The 19,014-nt window shown below is 35.3% G+C and overlaps 4 protein-coding genes and 1 long non-coding RNA gene across 6 annotated transcripts; 3 read left to right on the forward strand and 2 right to left on the reverse strand.

The window, feature by feature from the left end:
• Positions 1 to 928: 928 nt before the first annotated feature.
• LOC17876256 lies at positions 929 to 6,035 on the forward strand. Of its 2 annotated transcripts, XM_006279992.2 has the most exons (4): positions 929 to 1,176; positions 3,174 to 3,262; positions 3,435 to 3,790; positions 3,913 to 6,035. In XM_006279992.2, exons 3-4 carry the CDS (start codon positions 3,444 to 3,446, stop codon positions 5,840 to 5,842), a joined length of 2,277 nt encoding a protein of 758 aa, XP_006280054.1. In that variant the 5' UTR covers positions 929 to 1,176; positions 3,174 to 3,262; positions 3,435 to 3,443; the 3' UTR covers positions 5,843 to 6,035. The 2 variants fall into 2 exon arrangements, with proteins under 2 accessions (XP_006280054.1, XP_023636620.1); XM_023780852.1 differs by lacking the exon at positions 3,174 to 3,262.
• An 82-nt stretch (positions 6,036 to 6,117) lies between these two features.
• Positions 6,118 to 9,053, reverse strand: LOC17876058 (mitochondrial thiamine diphosphate carrier 2). The gene is made up of 8 exons (XM_006280708.2): positions 8,819 to 9,053; positions 8,529 to 8,693; positions 8,166 to 8,282; positions 7,922 to 8,033; positions 7,546 to 7,673; positions 7,271 to 7,423; positions 7,020 to 7,169; positions 6,118 to 6,478 (listed from the first exon to the last, which is right to left on the reverse strand). Exons 2-8 carry the CDS (start codon positions 8,664 to 8,666, stop codon positions 6,260 to 6,262), a joined length of 1,017 nt encoding a protein of 338 aa, XP_006280770.1. The 5' UTR covers positions 8,667 to 8,693; positions 8,819 to 9,053; the 3' UTR covers positions 6,118 to 6,259.
• A 2,785-nt stretch (positions 9,054 to 11,838) lies between these two features.
• On the forward strand, positions 11,839 to 13,038 carry LOC17875407 (cytochrome b561 and DOMON domain-containing protein At5g48750). The gene has a single exon (XM_006281950.1). The coding sequence runs from the start codon at positions 11,839 to 11,841 to the stop codon at positions 13,036 to 13,038; it is 1,200 nt and encodes a 399-aa protein (XP_006282012.1).
• Positions 13,039 to 14,142: 1,104 nt separating this feature from the next.
• Positions 14,143 to 14,735, forward strand: LOC17875491. The gene is made up of 2 exons (XR_002832624.1): positions 14,143 to 14,455; positions 14,600 to 14,735. It is a non-coding gene; the product is annotated as an uncharacterized LOC17875491 (long non-coding RNA).
• A 2,405-nt stretch (positions 14,736 to 17,140) lies between these two features.
• LOC17876774 (F-box/kelch-repeat protein At5g48990) lies at positions 17,141 to 18,298 on the reverse strand. Its single transcript, XM_006282229.1, has one exon. It carries the CDS (start codon positions 18,296 to 18,298, stop codon positions 17,141 to 17,143), a length of 1,158 nt encoding a protein of 385 aa, XP_006282291.1.
• Positions 18,299 to 19,014: the final 716 nt, after the last annotated feature.

Consider the following 19,014-nt stretch of genomic DNA (forward strand, 5'->3'; position numbering starts at 1 on the left):
ATTTTTTCTTAAATAATGTTTATAATGTTTGAACCCATATGAGACGTTCATTTTACATCTTTTGTTCATTGACTGAATAAAGTAGGCCCATCTATAAAATTTTGAATCACAACATATGTGGAAAAATATAGATTTTTAATTTACTGTATGATTTATGTATAAATTCAAATGTTTTTAAAAATATGACCAAACAGTTATGAGAGGAGAATCTTTAACAAAATCGAAATATCTCAAAATTTATCAAAGAAATAATTTTGTTGAGAAAAAAATCAGAAGAGAGAGAGAGATGATTTTAATTTCAAAATTAACTTTTCCTAATTGCATCTAAATACATTCTACACATAATTTCAATTTCAATTAAAGAAATAAATGACTGAACGTGGACAGTTTCAAAATGTTAAGATTGTGAATTTTGATGACCGTTGGAAACTTTGATAATTTTTAAAAAGAAACATCACACTATTATGTCTTGAACAAAAATTACCCAAATATGAACATGCATAAATTCATCTCTTAGGTGAAGATGTCAATATGAGATGGGTAATTGGGTTTTGGGCAAACTTTAAACAGGTATGTATATATCAACAGTTCTACAAATCAAAGTTTGAAGAGATTCATTATTATGAATGATTATTTAATTAGACCGTTTGTGACAAGAATATATTAGAATGTTTTAGCAAATATCAAAAAAGAATCTTCGAGAACATAAGACCATCATTAACGATGGTTCCTTAGTATTTCTTAGGACAATCTTAGTTGTTTTAAGATTAAAATTTAAATCAAAATTTGCATTAAACCACAAGAAACGTCTCTTGCTTAAGAAGAAAAAAAAATGGGTTAAGAGACGTCCACGTGGCGTGTGGTGATTGGGTAAAGAAATAAATATATAATTGGAAAAAACTAATTTTTTTGTTTTTTCCTTTCCTTTGTTCTCTCTCTCTCGCGATGACAAAACAAGAAACGGCGATAGTAACAAAATCGATTCCGGTTGTCCAGAGCGTGTGGTGATTGGGTCGTTCCAGCGGTATTACGTCTTCTTCACTGATTCCTGCTATCTAGGGCGTCTTCGGTGAAGCCAAATCGTGGAGGTTGGTTTGTGAAAACGGGAGAAGTTGACCGAAATCGGAGTCAAGCAATCTAAATCGGAGTAATGGGAGCTCCAATCGTTTTTGCAAGGTATATATTTGTATTTCATTGTGTGAATTGATGCGAGTTCAGTTGTTTGCAAATTAGGGTTCGTGGCTCTCTGAAATTAGGGTTAGTAGATTTGGGGGAAAAGGGGTTTTCGTTGTTAAGTGTATAATTAGGCTACTTTGAAGGTTGTATGTGTGTGTGAATGTTTGTAAGAATTGATTGATCGCTCTCTTAGCAACCGTACTGAAACAAATCATGAATTAGGCTAATGAATTTTGGATGCTTGCTATAAATATGACCCGAATGATATTCTTACAAACTCCACTTATTTTCTCTTCTACTCTTTCTTTGTCTAGAGTCTATATACTTGTTAACAACAATTTCATCATATTATTTCATCAAGTTTAGAACTATCGTAATTTATGCTTTTTTATATTTTATGTATGTTTTAAGATTTTCAATTTGCAATAATTATTTTGTTTTGTAAAATTACAAAATATAATTTTATTTAAAAAAATAAGATCCCCTAATTAAGAGCATACCAATAATCACTCCACAAAACCAAAAACCAATTTACAACTCTTATCTTTATCTTTTTCAATTATACTAATAAAATATTCTTAAGATTAAATTTTAAGAGGTCATGGTTAATGTTGCTCTTAAGTGTAGATTCATCAGATTTAATACTTATTGATAGCATCGTCGAGATGCTTAGGTGGTGGATTCTTCACCAATACATTTTAAAATTTTAGTTTTTTAGATCCTTTATTTTTATCTGACATATATTATGTATATAGCATATATTTACTTGAAATTTTAATTTATTAAGATTAATAATGATGTGATTAAATTCTTATTTCAAAAAGATTATGGTTGCCCCTTGAATTGGCTCGATTGAGTTAATCCAAGTCTATTTGATGTCAAAAAAAAAAAAAAAAATTATGGTTGACGTGGGAATGTTAGGGGTAGATTTTTTCTCCCCTTAAATTGTCCAGGAAACTCGTGAGCCAAGTTGCAACCTTGAGAATTAGCGAGAAATATACTAATCATTTTTACTTATAAAATGACACATTTGCCCATAAATTACAAACATCGTCGAGAATCAGATGAGTAGCTCGTCAAATAGCTTGTCTCGATTTTTATTCAACTCGGCTTTGGCCATTATAAAGTATGTTTGTAATCATTTTATTCTCGCCAAGTTGAAGCTCGTTTATAAGAGATTGTTCGATAATTTGTCTTATAATAACTCACAATTCAATTATCAAGTTTGTACATAAACAAGCAATATCATCATATATAGGTAATTAATTTATGATTTTATTTCAGAGATTGTTTTTCAAATATACCACTATTAGTGTATTTATCTTAAAATAACATTAAAAAATCAGTTTAGGATTCAAGGATGTAATTTTTAAGGTATAGTTTTTAGGGGTAATATTAGTGTTTAGGATTTATGGTTTAGTTTTGAATGTTAAAAAATCAGTTTAAATTTAGTTTTATATTTTTATAGTATTTATTAGAATTACCATTTATTTTATCCAACAATAAATTAAAAAAAAATATAAAAAAAAAATCTCATGTACATTTCTAATCCGTTTGCGGTTAAACTTGACATGAGCAAACATCAAACCTATTTATGAACATAATATTTTAAATATAAGTATTATCTTTTTCTAAATACAAAATTTAATAGGTTTAAGTTAAATGTTATAAAGTGGTATTACATATCATTTTTAAAAATAAATATAATTTATCATGTTTATATTTTCTTATTTGCAACAAAAAAAAAAATACAATAGAAAATGCTGCATAAAAAATGCAAATCAATTATATAAACTTAAATCTATTTCATTTAAATTAAATCAAATCTATTTCATTTTATAAAAACATTGTGAAATTACTCTATACCAAAACTCATCTAGACGCCTCTAGACATATTTGATATAGAAACGCACCGTTTTGATCTCTGTACCAATCTTTTTTTTTTTTTCTGCGCTATTCTCTGTTCTTTTCTTCGCTTCTGGATTTGCTTCTCGAAGAAAAAAAAAAACTCCGACTTTGAAATTTGCCTGAAACAAGAACTCAGTGCTGTGGTGGTCTATCTCTTTCACCTCAGCCTTATTAAAAGGTAACCTTTTTTATCACCCAGCTTCGTTTTTAGGGTTCTTAGTATTAATAAATATCCAATTTTGGATCTTAGGGTTCCGTAATTTAGAGATTCTCGATACATTAGCTGATGATTTAGAGTCCCAATTTGAAAATTTCATCTTCACTCATTTGTTTGTATGCAAAATTTGAAGGTTTTGGTTATGGCGACGAAGAAAGTGATAGCTATATGTCAGTCAGGGGGAGAATTTGTGACTAATAAAGATGGATCATTGGCTTATTCTGGTGGTGATGCTTATGCTATAGACATTGATCAGGACACTTCTATGAGTGATTTTAAATCCGAATTGGCTGAGAATTTTGGGTTTAGTTGGGATACTATGACACTTAAGTACTTCCTCCCTGGAAACAAGAAAACCTTAATTACTATCTCCAAGGATAAAGATTTCAAACGCATGGTTAGCTTTTCCGCAGACGCGGCGAATGTTGAGATTTTCGTTTTACCCGAAGAAGCTGATGCCAGGAATGTCTCCAACATGCCAGCTAGTAGGTGTGTGTTTCGTGTTTTCGATCTTGTTTTATATATTGTTGTTTAAGCTATGTTCTAGTTCTGAAATCTATACATTGTTTAAATTTGTAATGAACTGATGTGTTAATATCTGTTTTTGATAGATCAAGTAGGACGACTGCATCGGAAGCAGTGGTACCTGTAGTTTCCGGGGGAGATATTGTTGTGGGGGATGATATGATGGCAAATGATTTTCAGATCGAAATAGGTATGATGCCTGAAGAAGACAGCCCTTTGCCGTGCAATTTTGTTTTGACTGATGAGAAACAGCATATAAAAGCTGCGCAGCAGTGGGAAAATGCTATCACGGGTGTTGATCAAAGGTTCAACAGCTTTACAGAATTCCGAGATGTGTTGCACAAGTACTCGATTGCTCATGGGTTTACTTACAAGTACAAGAAAAACGATAGTCATCGTGTTTCAGTCAAATGCAAAGCTCAAGGTTGCCCATGGCGTATCACTGCGTCGAGGCTTTCGACTACGCAGCTGATTTGCATTAAGAAAATGAATTCAAGACACACGTGTGAGAGAGCGGTTGTGAAAGCTGGGTACCGTGCAACAAGAGGTTGGATTGGAAGTATTATCAAGGAGAAGTTGAAAGCCTTTCCGGATTACAAACCGAAGGATATCGCAGAGGATATAAAAAGAGAGTATGGGATTCAACTGAATTACTCACAGGCATGGAGAGCTAAAGAGATTGCTAGAGAGCAGCTTCAAGGTTCTTATAAAGAGGCATATAGTCAACTTCCTTTTTTCTGCGAGAAGATCAGGGAGACAAATCCTGGAAGTATTGCCACTTTCATGACAAAAGAAGATTCGAGCTTCCATCGTCTTTTCATATCGTTCTACGCATCAATATCTGGGTTTAGACAAGGTTGTCGCCCTCTCCTATTTCTTGACAGCGCCGTCTTAAACTCTAAGTACCAAGGGGTTATGCTTGTTGCTACAGCTCCTGACGCTGAAGATGGAATATTTCCAGTCGCTTTTGCAGTTGTGGATTCTGAGACAGAAGAAAACTGGGTTTGGTTTTTGGAGAATCTCAAATTGGCATTGGACGATCCCCGGACAATCACATTTGTTGCAGATTTCCAAAACGGTCAGAAGAACGCGTTGCCACTGGTATTTGGAAAAGGACAGCATCATGCATATTGTCTGCGTCACCTCGCCGAGAAATTAAATACGGATTTGCAGGGTCAGTTTTCTCATGAAGCAAGACGGTTTATGCTCAACGATTTCTATGCTGCCGCTTATGCGACACAGCCAGAGGCATATTACCGTTCCTTGGAGAATATAAAAAATATTTCCCCTGATGCTTACACTTGGGTTATAGAAAGTGAACCATTCCATTGGGCAAATGCATTGTTTGAAGGAGAGAGATATAACCACATGAACTCCACTTTTGGGCTAGATTTCTACAGCTGGGTTTCTGAAGCACACGAGTTGCCCATAACGCAAATGATAGACCAACTTAGAGCAAAGTTGATGCAATCAATATATACCCGTCAGGTACAATTCCGGGAATTGATTGTTACAACGCTAACACCAACCAATGAGGAGAAGCTACAAAAAGAAATAGAACTTGCTAGGTCACTTCAGGTTTCAGCACCTCACAATAGCCTATTCGAGGTTCATGGTGAATCCCTCAACTTGGTTGATATCAACCAGTGTGATTGCGACTGTAAGGTATGGAGACTTACAGGTTTGCCGTGTAGCCACGCTATTGCAGTGATTGAATGTATCGAGAAAAGCCCTTATGAATACTGTTCCAGATACTTTACTTTAGAGAGTTACCGTTTAACGTATGCCGAGTCCATTAACCCTGTCCCTAACCACACAATGACGATGATGATGGTGGAGGACCCACAGCCTGTTGAGATGGTTGTTTCAGTTACTCCACCGCCCACAAGACGAACACCGCCGGGGAGGCCAAAGAGTAAACAGGTGGAACCGCTGGACATGATCAAGCGTCAGCTCCAGTGTAGCAACTGCAAGGGTTTAGGACACAACAAGAAGACCTGCAAAGCTGTATCTTAAATGTAGAGAGAAGAGTTTTGTAGAGAGAGAGGTGACGGTTGTGACAAATTGTAGTTTTAGTTATATAGCTGATTTTGCCCAACGTTTTGGTTTAATTCTTGTGTGTTGGGGCTTTTTAGTGTGATCTTAAAGGGATGGCTTCAAACTTGATGAGCATTTTACAGCAATTGCGTAATACATTTTCTTGTATTGATTTGATGGCTTCCCCACCTTATAGCATTTTTTTTGTATGCATATTTGAGACAATATGTATTCCGAATCTTAAAAGTCCACAGTTGCCAACAACACTTAATATTGATTTGTATAATTCCAAAAATGATCAATGTTCATATGATATACTTAATACACCGTGAATGGGGCTTTTGCGCCTCTAATGAATGCTAGAGACAGTAAGATAGAAGTGTCAAAGTAGAATCTCTACCAAGAAATTGATTCCAACCAGTCAGACGTAAACTCATAGGCCACAAAGGTAACAGCACCAGCAGGAGCAGCTTTCACAGTCGATGGCACAATGCCTTTGTACAGACCGTGCCACCCCTCTGATATCATTATCTGTCTAAGACCATCTAGCATGTTTCGGTATGCACGTCGCTCCACTCGGGCTCCATATCTTGGATGTCTCTGTAATCCTTCAATCTGCAACAAAAGAGTCTTTCAAAATCTTTCTTGACATTTCTATAATCTCATGATTGACAGAATCTCCACTTTCATTGCGATAGAGATCCATGGGGAAGTGCCAGAAACTTTTATCATCTACGAAATGTTTCACACAAATATGAGTTTTCTTTCTATAGGTGCAGTGACAGATCAAGCGGGAAACAACCAGGAAACAGTAAGTAGACTCTTCAAGGGCATACAGCAAATATGATAACGTAGTCTGAAATAAGGTCCATAAGGATAGACCAAAAACATGGAACCACGTGAATATGATAAGTCTTTCGGCTGGTTCAGTGTAGGAGCATTGTGCTCAATAATCATCCTGGCTCGACTTGGGAGAATAAGTTGAGGTTTTCAGGTTCTGTCTAGGGTTTGGGATTGGAAATTTATAGGTCGAGTACAGATTCTCTCGTTATAAACTCTCTATGATGTGTTATTCTTACTGATGTGAAGGAATTTACTAGTTTTGGATCCGATCAGATTATCTTTCCAGAGAATCCATTGGGTAAGATGAACTAACCTGGAATCGTTTTTTGACCACATCAAGTGGATGGCAGACAAGCTTGGCGCTAGTGCCTGCCCCAAGCCCACAAACAAAAAGCTGGAAGCTAGAAAGGTTGGTGTCCACGTTGATCGGGGTTTTGGAGGATAAATTGTATCGATTCCAGTCCTGTTAAAAAAATAAAATGACTTGATTGCCGCCAGAAACAAAAAGACAGAATTTTTTTATTAGAATCATCACACATAAGAGATATATTCCTATGCTCTTACCATCATCCAACGCTTAAACATATCATACGTGCCAAATTGCAGGCCAGCGTAAGGCACAATCTCAACAAGAGTTGGTGTTAATCCATTATACATTCCTCTTATGCCTCGAGACTGAATAATATCGACAAATGCAGACCTCATTGTTGGATACACCTGTAGACAGCCATTAATCAGTCATCTACGTCACTCACTCATGAATAAAGAAGAAAAACAGGAATCCCCCAGGAGAAAGAGATGAAAATTATATTACAGGGGTCATAAGTCAAGCAACAAACCTTAGGCTCCCCTTGTGATGCCAATATTGTCCTTAGAAGATCAAAAGGATAAGATCCTAATGTAGCAGCACATCCTGCTAACGCTCCACTGACGAAGGATAGATAAGGGCTCAGATGTATATGATCCTCTGCATAGCAAACATTTCAACCAGCTAATAAGTAAGGAAACACAGATATCTAAACTATTAGTCCATTACAAGAGCTTATAACGAAACACTCATTCAACACATACACAATCTGAAGAAACAACCCTAAGTGAGTTCTCTTTCACAAGTGACAAGAAATGATACCACGAAAATAGCCACCAGAGTACAACGACAATCAACCAAGTACCATATCCAAAAGAGACATCAATGTTACTCAGTGGACTCATTACCTGTTTTCGTAGAACCAGATGCAAAAGATTTCAACTTATGCAGTACTGTAAACTGAATTGAAGTATATGGCATAACCATGAGCAAAGCTGGCACATTACCCCGCCAAAACCCCTAAGAAAACAAGTATCAAACATCAGAACAGAGAACAAGACCTCATAAAACCTAATGCCACAGACCTGAAACTACTAACAAACTATTGTTGAAGAAATGGTTTCAGGCAATGGAAATGTTGAAGAGACTGACCCGAAACCCTTCTTCTCTAAAAATATCCTTAGTTGCCTGTACCATTCCAGTATACTTAGATGCTCCTGACAAGTTTCCCCGGACCAAACCCCATGAAGTCGTCGGTTCTAGTTGAACCTGCCATCACAGAGAAGTTCCTTAAACCATTTTAAAACAACATAAAGCATACCTCCACAGATTAAGCTAATAACTTCAAAACCTACAAATCTAAACATAGACAATTCTCATCTACAACCTGTCAACCTCAATACAAAGATCATCCAAAACATCAACAACAATGCAACTCAAATACTCCTCAGCTAAAGCAGAAACCAAAATAAAAGGCTAAACTTTATCACACAAGAGAATCAAAAAAAGCCAAACCTGGAATCTAATCTTAATAACATCAAGCGGAGAAGTAACGGTACGAGAAACACCACCAGAGACAGCTCCGGCAGAAGCATCAATAAGGGCACGTTTAATCTGTCCAGGATCATCCACCGTCGCCGTCGTAGGACTCATCTTTTCTAGGGTTTCCGCCTCTATAAGCTAAAAAAATCCAATCAAAAAAGTTTCCAAAACCCTCTCATCAATATACAAAACCTCAAACGACAAAATAAGGTAAGACATTAATTGAATTCAGGGCAACATATCAAAAACTGAAATTTTCTTACCAGATAAAGCGAGAAACCAAAAGGCTCGACATTGATGATTTTCCGGGAAAAAAGGAAGCTTTTTTGAGATGACCCTTAAACGTTTGCCGCGGATTTGAGAGCTTGGTGGTGATTGAAAATGATTTGACTTGAAAAAGATTATAAAAAAGGTTCTTTCTCCCGTCAACGTTCGTGTTCTCCGATAAGAAAATTTAAAGCCGGCTCCTTTAAACAAACAAAATTTGCCCTTTTTAGGACTCTTCTCTTGTCGGTTCGGTTCAATGAAATATCAGTGCACGATTCTTTTGAGGTGTTTCAACTTGTTTAAACCTTTACTACAAGTTGTAGTCTACAACAACAAATCAATGTTAGATGCCACTAAAAAAATGTAGCATGTTTAGTGAAAAGGCTATAGAAGTATAGTAGAATCAAACTATAGTTATATATATATATCATCATCTCTTAATTTTTTTTTGTAGTTTTCCTATTAAAATTATATATTAATTACTCTCTTAATAGATAAAAAAAAAAAAAAAACAAGTCTTTTGATTTTGAACTTTCTCAATGGTTTATTCAGTAATTTTTTTTTATGAAATTGATTATTTTACAGAATATACTCATTACAATGAAATATTAATCTATTAATCAAATTTTTCAAAAAAAATGGAACAAAACTTTATCATATCTGTGTCAGAAAAAAAAATTTAGTTAAAAGAGATTAATTGGGTTCTCTTTTTTGTATATTGATGTAAGATATTTTCTATTTTATTGTCATTATTAAAATTATTAAATTAAATAAAAAGAAGGAAAAAAACTGAACATAAATCTCAACTCTATTTGATCAAATACATGTGTTGAAGGTGTAATTGACTAAAAATTTTGTAATGATATATTTTAAAAATTTTAATGGAGGCTTGACATATTTCTAGTTACTAACTTTGAAATCAAGTTTTTTTTTTGGTAAATAACTTTGAAATCAAGTTTTACATAATTAGATATATATAGATATTGGTTTAGTGTGCAAATATGCCAAACTACTCCAAAATTTCTAAACTATCTCAAAACCTCAAGAGTTTTTTTAATCCAAATAAAAAAATAGTTTTTTCAAATTCAAAAATATACAAAAATCAAAATATTTTGGACCTTTAAATTATTATAAGTATTACTAATATATTTATATTGTGGATGTATTCGGGTTTGAATTCTCAGATCTTAAGATTTATAACCCATTCGAATATTTTAGAATTTCAAATTTGAATTTGAAGTCAGGTTTTTTAGATCGGTTCAACAGGTTTGGAAATTTAGCTACTCACATATCTTGATATATTTCTAGTTACTAACTTTGAAATCAAGTTTTACATAATTAAATATATATAGATATTGGTTTGTGTATGAATCTTTTTTTTATTGTGAACATGACCATAGTTTCAAAATTAAGCTATTAAATAGGCTATATAATATTCCCATTTTTATAATTTTTTATACCACTTATACAATGTTTCAAACCAAAAGGAAAATTTTATTTAAAAACCAGTCTCGAGACTTTAAGTATTTTTAGTATCCAAATATGTCCAAACTCAAAACTATAGTATGTAAATATGTCCAAACTACTCCAAAATATCTAAACTATCTCAAAACCTCGTGTTTTTTTTTATCCAAATAAAAAAATATTTTAGTTTTCAAAATTCATAAATATACAAAAATCAAAATATTTTGGACCTTTAAATTATTATAAATATAAATATTACTAATATATTATTACTATATATATATATATATATATATATATATTGGGGATGTATTCGGGTTTGAGTTCTCATATCTTGAGATTTATAACCCGTTCGAATATTTTAGAATTTCAAATTTGAATTTTAAATCAGGTTTTTTAGATTGGTTCAACATGTTCGGAAATTTAAGTCTAAGGCAAGCATTGAATTAAAAAAATACATGTTCAAATCCATCGAGTAGTAGCTAGCTGGCTAAATACATATTCGACTTTCTTTCTATAATACTATAGTATATAATAGTTGTGAAAGGGTATTATTCTTTTATTCCCACTGAAACATATTAAAAACTGTTGGAAGAACAAAAAGTTTAATTAGTAATTAGTAATTTGCTTAATTAGTGATACCTTGTTTATGATAATGCAAGCTAAGTCCTAATCTAATGAACTTTCACGTTTTCCTTATTATGTGGTTTAGGAACATATATCACATGCATGCAGCTATACTAGTTGTTTAGTTGTTTAAAAAAAATTTAAAAAATTTAAAAAAATTTAACATTTTCTAGTTATTCTTGACGATGTTATCAGTAGATGTTATGTAAAGTAAACATTTTTACTTGCGATCAATTTTAAATTTTCATTAGTTATTTAACATTTTCAAGTTCGTGAAAAAAAATCTAACAAACTGAACGTAAACTTAGATATAAACATATATATTTCGGAATATATATGTATCAAAGATAGCTACAGAAAGAAACAAAACCAAAGCAACAAAGGAGTTTAAGTTAAATTATGTTAAATATTGATGGGAGAAGAACAACATAATAGTGTTTAAGAAATATTATACTGATTATCTCATAATAATCATAAGTTTTATAGGTTAATACTGTATGTCTAAGTTATTAAAAATAATTAAATCCAGTACATATCTATATAACCATAAATAAATATGTAATATTTTCATATTATAACTTGTGAATATTATGGATTCTTCTACAAAACACTCACCGCCCCTTCGTTGATGAATAAATAGATTACAAAAATCTAATGTTTATCTAACTTGAAAGTAAAAAATATAATGAGCATAATTTTTTGGCAAAAAAAGAGAGGAAAAGTTACAAAAATATGGAAATTTAATTGCAAAAGAAACAAAACCATTCTCAACTAAAACTTGGAATTGTATTTAGTTATATTACTCGTATAAATAGACAAATCACATTCGAAATTAAATTCTCATTCTTTCCAAAGCAAAGCAAGACTCTGACTTTGTACGTAACACATACTTGTGTCTCCGAGTAAAAAAAACGCAATCATCATCATGTCTTTGTCTGCCAGAACCGTTGTTATGGCTTTGTGGTTTCTGTTCTTGCTCGCTCCATGCTGTACTAGAGCAATACCCGATGATCAAGTTCAAGCTAGATGTGACTCTCATAACTTTAACAACGGCAAACACTTTCGTTCTTGCATTGACCTTCCGGTGCTAGACTCGTTCCTACACTTCAGTTATGTTCGAGAAACCGGAGTTCTTGAAGTTGCGTATCGTCACACTAACATTGAGTCTTCTAGTTGGATCGCTTGGGGTATAAACCCTACGAGAAAAGGCATGTTAGGTGCTCAAACTCTCATGGCTTATCGTAATTCAACTTCTGGTGTTATGCGTGCTTATACTTCTTCAATCAAAGACTACTCACCTAAGCTTCAAGAAGGTCCTCTCAGCTTTCGTGTAACACAGCTATCCGCTGAATATCTCAATGGAGAGATGACTATATTTGCTACTATAGTGTTGCCTTCTAACACAACCGTTGTGAATCATCTATGGCAAGACGGTCCATTGAAGGAAGGTGATAGACTTGGGATGCACGCAATGAGTGGAGATCATCTCAAATCCATGGCTACTTTAGATTTGCTGTCTGGACAAGTCACGGCCACAGAAGCAGCTAAGGGAGATATTTTACTAGTCAAGCGTATCCATGGAATTGTGAACGCGGTGTGTTGGGGGATCTTCATGCCCATTGGAGCCATGGCTGCAAGGTACATGAAGACGTATAAAGGATTGGATCCTATGTGGTTTTATGTACACATCGTATTTCAAAGTACTGGCTACTTCGTTGGTTTATTGGGAGGACTAGGAACTGCTATTTACATGGCAAAACACACGGGAATGAGAGCTACACCGCATACCGTCATAGGGATGTTCCTTTTTGCTCTAGGGTTTTTGCAGATACTTGCGCTCAAAGCAAGACCGGACAAAGATCACAAGTATAGAAAATATTGGAACTGGTACCATCACACTATGGGATATATAGTGATTATACTAAGTGTATACAACATCTACAAAGGCTTAGCCATCTTGCAACCTGGAAGCTCATGGAAGATTGCTTACAGTTCCATCATCGGGGTCATTGGATTGTTTGCGGCTGTGATGGAGATTTTGCAATTTAAAACTAGATGGGGAGGCTTGTGGCGCAAGAAATCTGAAGACCTAAAAGCTGATCAAACTGTTTCCACTGTTGTGTAGATTTTAGAGTGTTCCTATGTCTTTATGCTCTTTTCTCAACGTTCTTATGTCTTTCTTTTCAAAAAGGTTATAATAAAATTTCAATTGGTAATGAGAAGTAAGACTGATCGTGTCTCCTTTTATAATGTTCCTTTGTGTTATATTATATACTCTTACTAGTTTATCATTCTTTGTAGAAGAAAGTTCTTTAATTGAATAATAAAACATGAATTTCGGTATTAGTTAATGGAGTTTTACATTGCTAAATTTAGTTTGGCATTGTTTGCGTTTACTTGTAGAAGACTAGTTTATAAAAAAAAATCCGGGTTTTTGGTTATTTAGAGATAATTTCTGAGTTTTGGGTTTAATCCAAATATTTCGTTAATTTCAGATTTGTTTATTTTGAGTAATTCAGTTCTTTTAGGAGATAAATTTTGGTTATGTAGTTTAAAAAAAAAAATCGCTTACTCGATAACCGAACCAACAAAATCGGAATTTTCTTGGACCGATTGGTTCAGCAGCAATAACCAAAATTGAACTGAACTCCAAAAATATCGGTTTGATTCGGTTATTAATCCCAGGCCTTGGTAAAAAAAAAACGGCTAAAAGTGAATTAAACTTTACTTCACAGTTCGTTCACACTAAAACCAAAAAGTAAAAAAAAAAAACAACTTTGCGGCCGCCGTGAAAAGCTCTGAACCAGAGACCCGCCACTCGCCACCACAAAGAGCCGCAGGCGAAGACAAAATCAAATCAGATCCCAAGCTTTACGCCGGAGAAACAAATCGAAGGGGAAAGAGGAAAAGATCTGGCGCCGTCCTCAAGCTCCGACATTTAATTCACCATCCGCCGAACGAAAACTCCGATAGACCAGAAACAACTCCAACCACAACTAAGATCTGATTCTTACCGACAATGTTTTGGCGATGGAAGCCGAAAACGAAGACGAAGGAACGGTCGCTTACGCCGTCGCTTCCGGATGATTTGATAGTGAGCATCTTAGCCCGTGTCTCGAGATCGTATCACACAAAGCTCTCCTTAGTCTCCAAAAGCTTCAGATCTATCCTCGCTTCACCGGAGCTATACCAAACTCGAACCCTCTTAGGTCGAACAGAGACTTTTCTCTATGTTTGCTTACGCTTCCCTGATGAAGCTAACCCTCGCTGGTTCACCCTCTACCGCAAGAAACCTAATCAAACCCTAACCAAGAAGAAGAAGAAGAAGAAGACGAAGAAAGAGGATTCTTTAGCTGGTTGTTTTGTGGCACAGTTATGTGCAGAGATTTTGGTATAAGAAGAAGACGATTTGTTGTGCAGAGATTTCACTTGAAAAACGCAACACTGAAGAGATTTGGGGGAAAGTTGAGTGCCACGATGCGGTTCTTACATTCCCTGAGTCTTATACATTCGTGTGTGCTATATCCGCTACTGTTTGACAGGTAAGCCGAAGAAAATGACATTGTTTTTGCTTTAGAATTGATATTTGCATTCACTTGCTTGTTGTAGTGTAAATGAATTAAGTTTATTTTGGGACGACTCTGCAACTGTTTGAATGTGACTCTTTTGTTTTAATTGTGTTGCAGAACGTTTGTATATGCGACTACTATGATGAATCCTTGTCTTGTCTTGTGCTTTTAGCAGACATTGGTTCACGTCTAGATATATGCACTCACTTGTAGACTCATTAAGCTTTACTTTGTCTCTGAAAGATTACTTTTGTTTGTGTTGCATAGAAGAATACAGTTCTCTTTGCATTCACAAGATACACAGTTTGTACCTAATTATCTATTGTACAGTCCATTGAGCTTTGTCACCATTATCGGTGGTATCTTAGGCTAAGATTTGGCTAAATCGTAGCACTCATAGCTTTTATTCATAGTTCTGAAATATTAAACTTTGCAATCGACATAAACTACATTAATCAAAGATTCACCTTTCTCTATTGATCTAATCTTAGAAAAAATATATCATCACTTCATTTAGCTTTGTGTTATGCTTATGCGCATGAAATTAGCAAAAATAAACTATTATTTTGAGGCTCATTAAGATTCAATGGAAATGATTTTCATCAGCCCACATATTTCTTTACTAAGCCCACTATTAAGCTATAGTCCTCCATGTTGGAAGCATCTCACGACAAATCTCGAGAATTATACTATTGAAGTCAAAATCAAAACCCTAAATTTGTATTTCGTCCCGAGTCCCCACTATGTCATCCTCAAAGAAGAAGAGTAAGTCGCCGACGTCAGAATCAACCTCAAATCCATCACTTCCCTACGATTTGCTACTGACTTGCTTCGCACGCGTATCAAGATTGTACTACCGACTCTCTCTTTAGTCTCCAAGAGCTGTCGAACCCTAGTTGCTTCACCGGAGCTTTACAAGACTCGTTCATTGTTAAAACGGACAGATAGTTGTCTCCATGTGTGCTTCGAGTTCCCTCCTGACCCTAAACAACAACGTTGGTTTAGTCTCTGCCGAAAACCTAATCAAACCCTAACAAAAGCACTCAACTGGATATGTTTTGGTCCCAATTCCCAACTCACCTCCTCCTCAGTTTGATTCTTTCATGAAATTAAGTAGTGACTGAAGGAGAAATACACTTGGATGGGGATAAGTTTGTGGCTTACTATCCAAAAAAATGGGGAGCTAAAGAAGAGTATCAGCATATGAAGTTAGGTTATACTCCAAGTGGAATGAAATGGTACCACTTATTTTTTTTTTTTTTGACTTTAATGTTAAATTATACTCAAAAGAAAAATGGTTCGGTTTTACAACTAGTGCTACGAGGGATCTAGACAACTTTTAAAAACTGAGGGTAGAAAGATTGGTTGAAATGAAAAAGAGAGGTCAAAGAAATCGTTAAGGGTTTCGTCGGGAGTGAAGCCAAGCTTGGAAGCTGCCGTCATATCGATGGTCTCCCAATCACCGAATCATGGAGCATTGGTCTCTAACTTGGTGGTCTATCCACGTAATTAAATTTGCTGTAGTGTGCTGCTGGTTGCCGTGTCTGCGGTCGTTCCGTTCCCGCCATAGCGTGTGGACTGTGGCTTGAAGGATATATGGGGTCAGAAAGCTTTCTATCCGGGTGAGCTGTTGCGTCGAGATAGTGTTAAGGAGCTGAGACCAAACCGTTGTGTATTTGGTCTTGAATATGCCCTTCGCAAGTGGTTCCCATACCGCCTTAGAGAAAGGACAAGTGAAAAAGAGGTGGTCTCGTGTTTCCATAGTGTTATTACATAGCACACAGGAACCCGAAGCTCCCCTATTCCACTGCGTCATACGATCACCGGTCGATAACCGGTCATGAACAGCAAGCCAAACGCAAAATGTATACTTCGGAGTTGCGTGAGTAAACCAAACCCCTTTAAACGCAAAATGGTACCACTTAAGGTTAAGATTCTGGAGGAAATTGCAAGGTTAGACCAACCTCATCAATGGTATCTTAGAGACAAAACTAACAAAGGAAAGTATCTTATATAAGATTGCGTTCGCGTAGGTTTCTTAGTTCTCGTGTTAAATTGGTTGATTATGGTGGTAAGATGGCGATTCTGTGGGACAAGGATTTGCCTTATAGTGGCTATGAGAGTCATAAGATTTCGTGTGCGGCTGTTTCCTTTGAAAGATGCGAAAATGATCATATTCGGGGAAAGGTCGAGTGGTGTGATGATGATTTGCTCACTGTCCCTAGCTCTTATAATTTTGTGAGTGCTGTTGCTACTACCCTTTGATGAATGCTATACGAGACATTTATATGTGTTGAATCTTTAGTGATTTGTGGGTGTTAACTATATTATATCATTCAGCACATTTTTAAATGCTATATAGAGAATGACTATTAGACATATCATTTCGTTGGTGAAAACGTTTCATGAGTCACATTCATCAAGCATTTGTCATCAAAGGGATTATGATTATCAAAGAGGATTATAAATACCGCCTAGCGCTTTCTTGAACAATAGGATTATCAAATAACAATAGATAAGCTGAAATCATCTGACAAAGCAAGTGAGTGTAGATGTCAAGCACATTACGCTAAAACCACAAAACATTAATCCCAAAGTTACAAACAAAAGAGAAAAGAAAGCGACACACAACAAGATTCACTATTACATTCAAACCTGTCAAAGAGTAGCAGATTTGGCACACACCAACTTATAAGACTTAGGGACTGTAAGAACCGCATCGAACCACTCAAGCTTCCCCCAAATCTCTTCATCGTTGCGTTTCTCAAGCGAAATCTCTGCACACCAAATCATCTTCTCCTTATACCCACTTGAAGGCACATACTTGTCCCACAAAACAACCAGCTTACCACCATAATCCACTAACTTAATAGTACTGTAATTAGCAATCTTAGGTAGCCCTTCTAAACCCTCTACTCTTCTCCAAACTGCTCCGTCATCTTCATGTGCACCCAATATACACTTTACACGAGGGTCATAATAAAAGGCTACGTTATCTATCACACAAACAGAACCCAATTGAGTAACCAAACCTACCAGTTCCCATAACAAACCCTTTGGCTTTAAAGCCATTTCCCTATTAGTAGCAGTAGAATCTACACCAGGGATCATGTAAATCTTTCCTTCCATATTTTGGAATTCCATTATTCGTTTTCTGGACGGCACGGTGTTCCAAGCTTGAGTCTCGGTGTTGTACACTTCAACACAGTTCAAAGAATCTGGACTTTCAGAGCTTCCTGCCAAATACATTTTCCCATCAAAGTCAGTATTGGTGTGAGCCAGTCGCATTCTTGGAGCTTCAAGCCAAGTGTGAGTTCGACAGTCGAGGAACCAAACGTTAGAGCATGGAGAATCTTTGATGGCTGCGGTAATGGCGTAAAGATAAGAACCAACAGCGACAATACTTGACCATTCCTCATCAGGAGAGTTGAGAACTGGCGTTGGAGCCAAAACATGCGCACTTGAATCCTCTCTCTTCGTCTTCTTCTTCTTCTTCTTGGTTAGGGTTTGATTAGGTTTCTTGCGGTAGAGGGTGAACCAGCGAGGGTTAGCTTCATTAGGGAAGCGTAAGCACACATAGAGAAAAGTCTCCGTTCTACCTAAGAGGGTTCGGGTTTGGTAAAGCTCCGGTGAAGTGAGGATAGATCTGAAGCTTTTGGAGACTAAGGAGAGCTTTGTGTAATACGATCTCGAGACGCGGGCTAAGATGCTCACGACCAGATCATATGGAAGCGACGGTCTCTCGAGATGCTCACTACGTTTCTTCGTCTTCGTTGTCGTCGGCCACTTCCTCTTCTTCGTTAGGGACGATGACATAGCTGAGACGAAATCGGTGGTGATGAAAGTTACATGTGGTTGTGCATGAGAAGCATCTACAGAACATGAAGATTGAATCTTAATGGGCCTCAAAAAATTATTTTATGGAAACAAATATAATTTATTTTAAATTTGACCAAATGTGTTTTTTTTTGGAAACGAAATCGCCGGTGGTATGAAACTGGACAAATTAATCTTGGTCTAATCATTTGTATTTGAATCTTCAATGGCCTCCAAATATTATTTTTTGGAAACAAATATAATTTATTTTAAATTTGACCATAAACTATTTTTTATGGAAAAAAATAAAATTTACTTTAGCTTTGACCAAAATTATTTTTTTTGGAAACAAATATTATTTCTTTTAAATTTGACCAAATATTATTGAAACAAATATAATTTAGTTTAAATTTGACAAAAAAAATCATTTTCTTATATAAACTTTTATTGAATCTGCACCCAGAAAAAAAAAACATAATACTGTTCAACATGGATTTCTTTCTCAATAGGGTCACTTGAAAATTTCATAAATAAATAAATATATATATATATATATATATATATATATATATATATAAATATTTTTTTTCTAGAAATCTCAAGGGCACCATTATCAATAGTCTTTTAAGCAAATCTTTAGCTTAAGATTTGTTAAGAGTGTCTCTTATACTCTTTCTTAACAAATGTTAAGCTAAGATTTGCTTGTTTGTTGTATA

The sequence above is a fragment of the Capsella rubella genome, unplaced genomic scaffold (genome assembly GCF_000375325.1).
Source record: "Capsella rubella cultivar Monte Gargano unplaced genomic scaffold, Caprub1_0 scaffold_8, whole genome shotgun sequence".
Taxonomy (NCBI): Eukaryota; Viridiplantae; Streptophyta; class Magnoliopsida; order Brassicales; family Brassicaceae; genus Capsella; species Capsella rubella.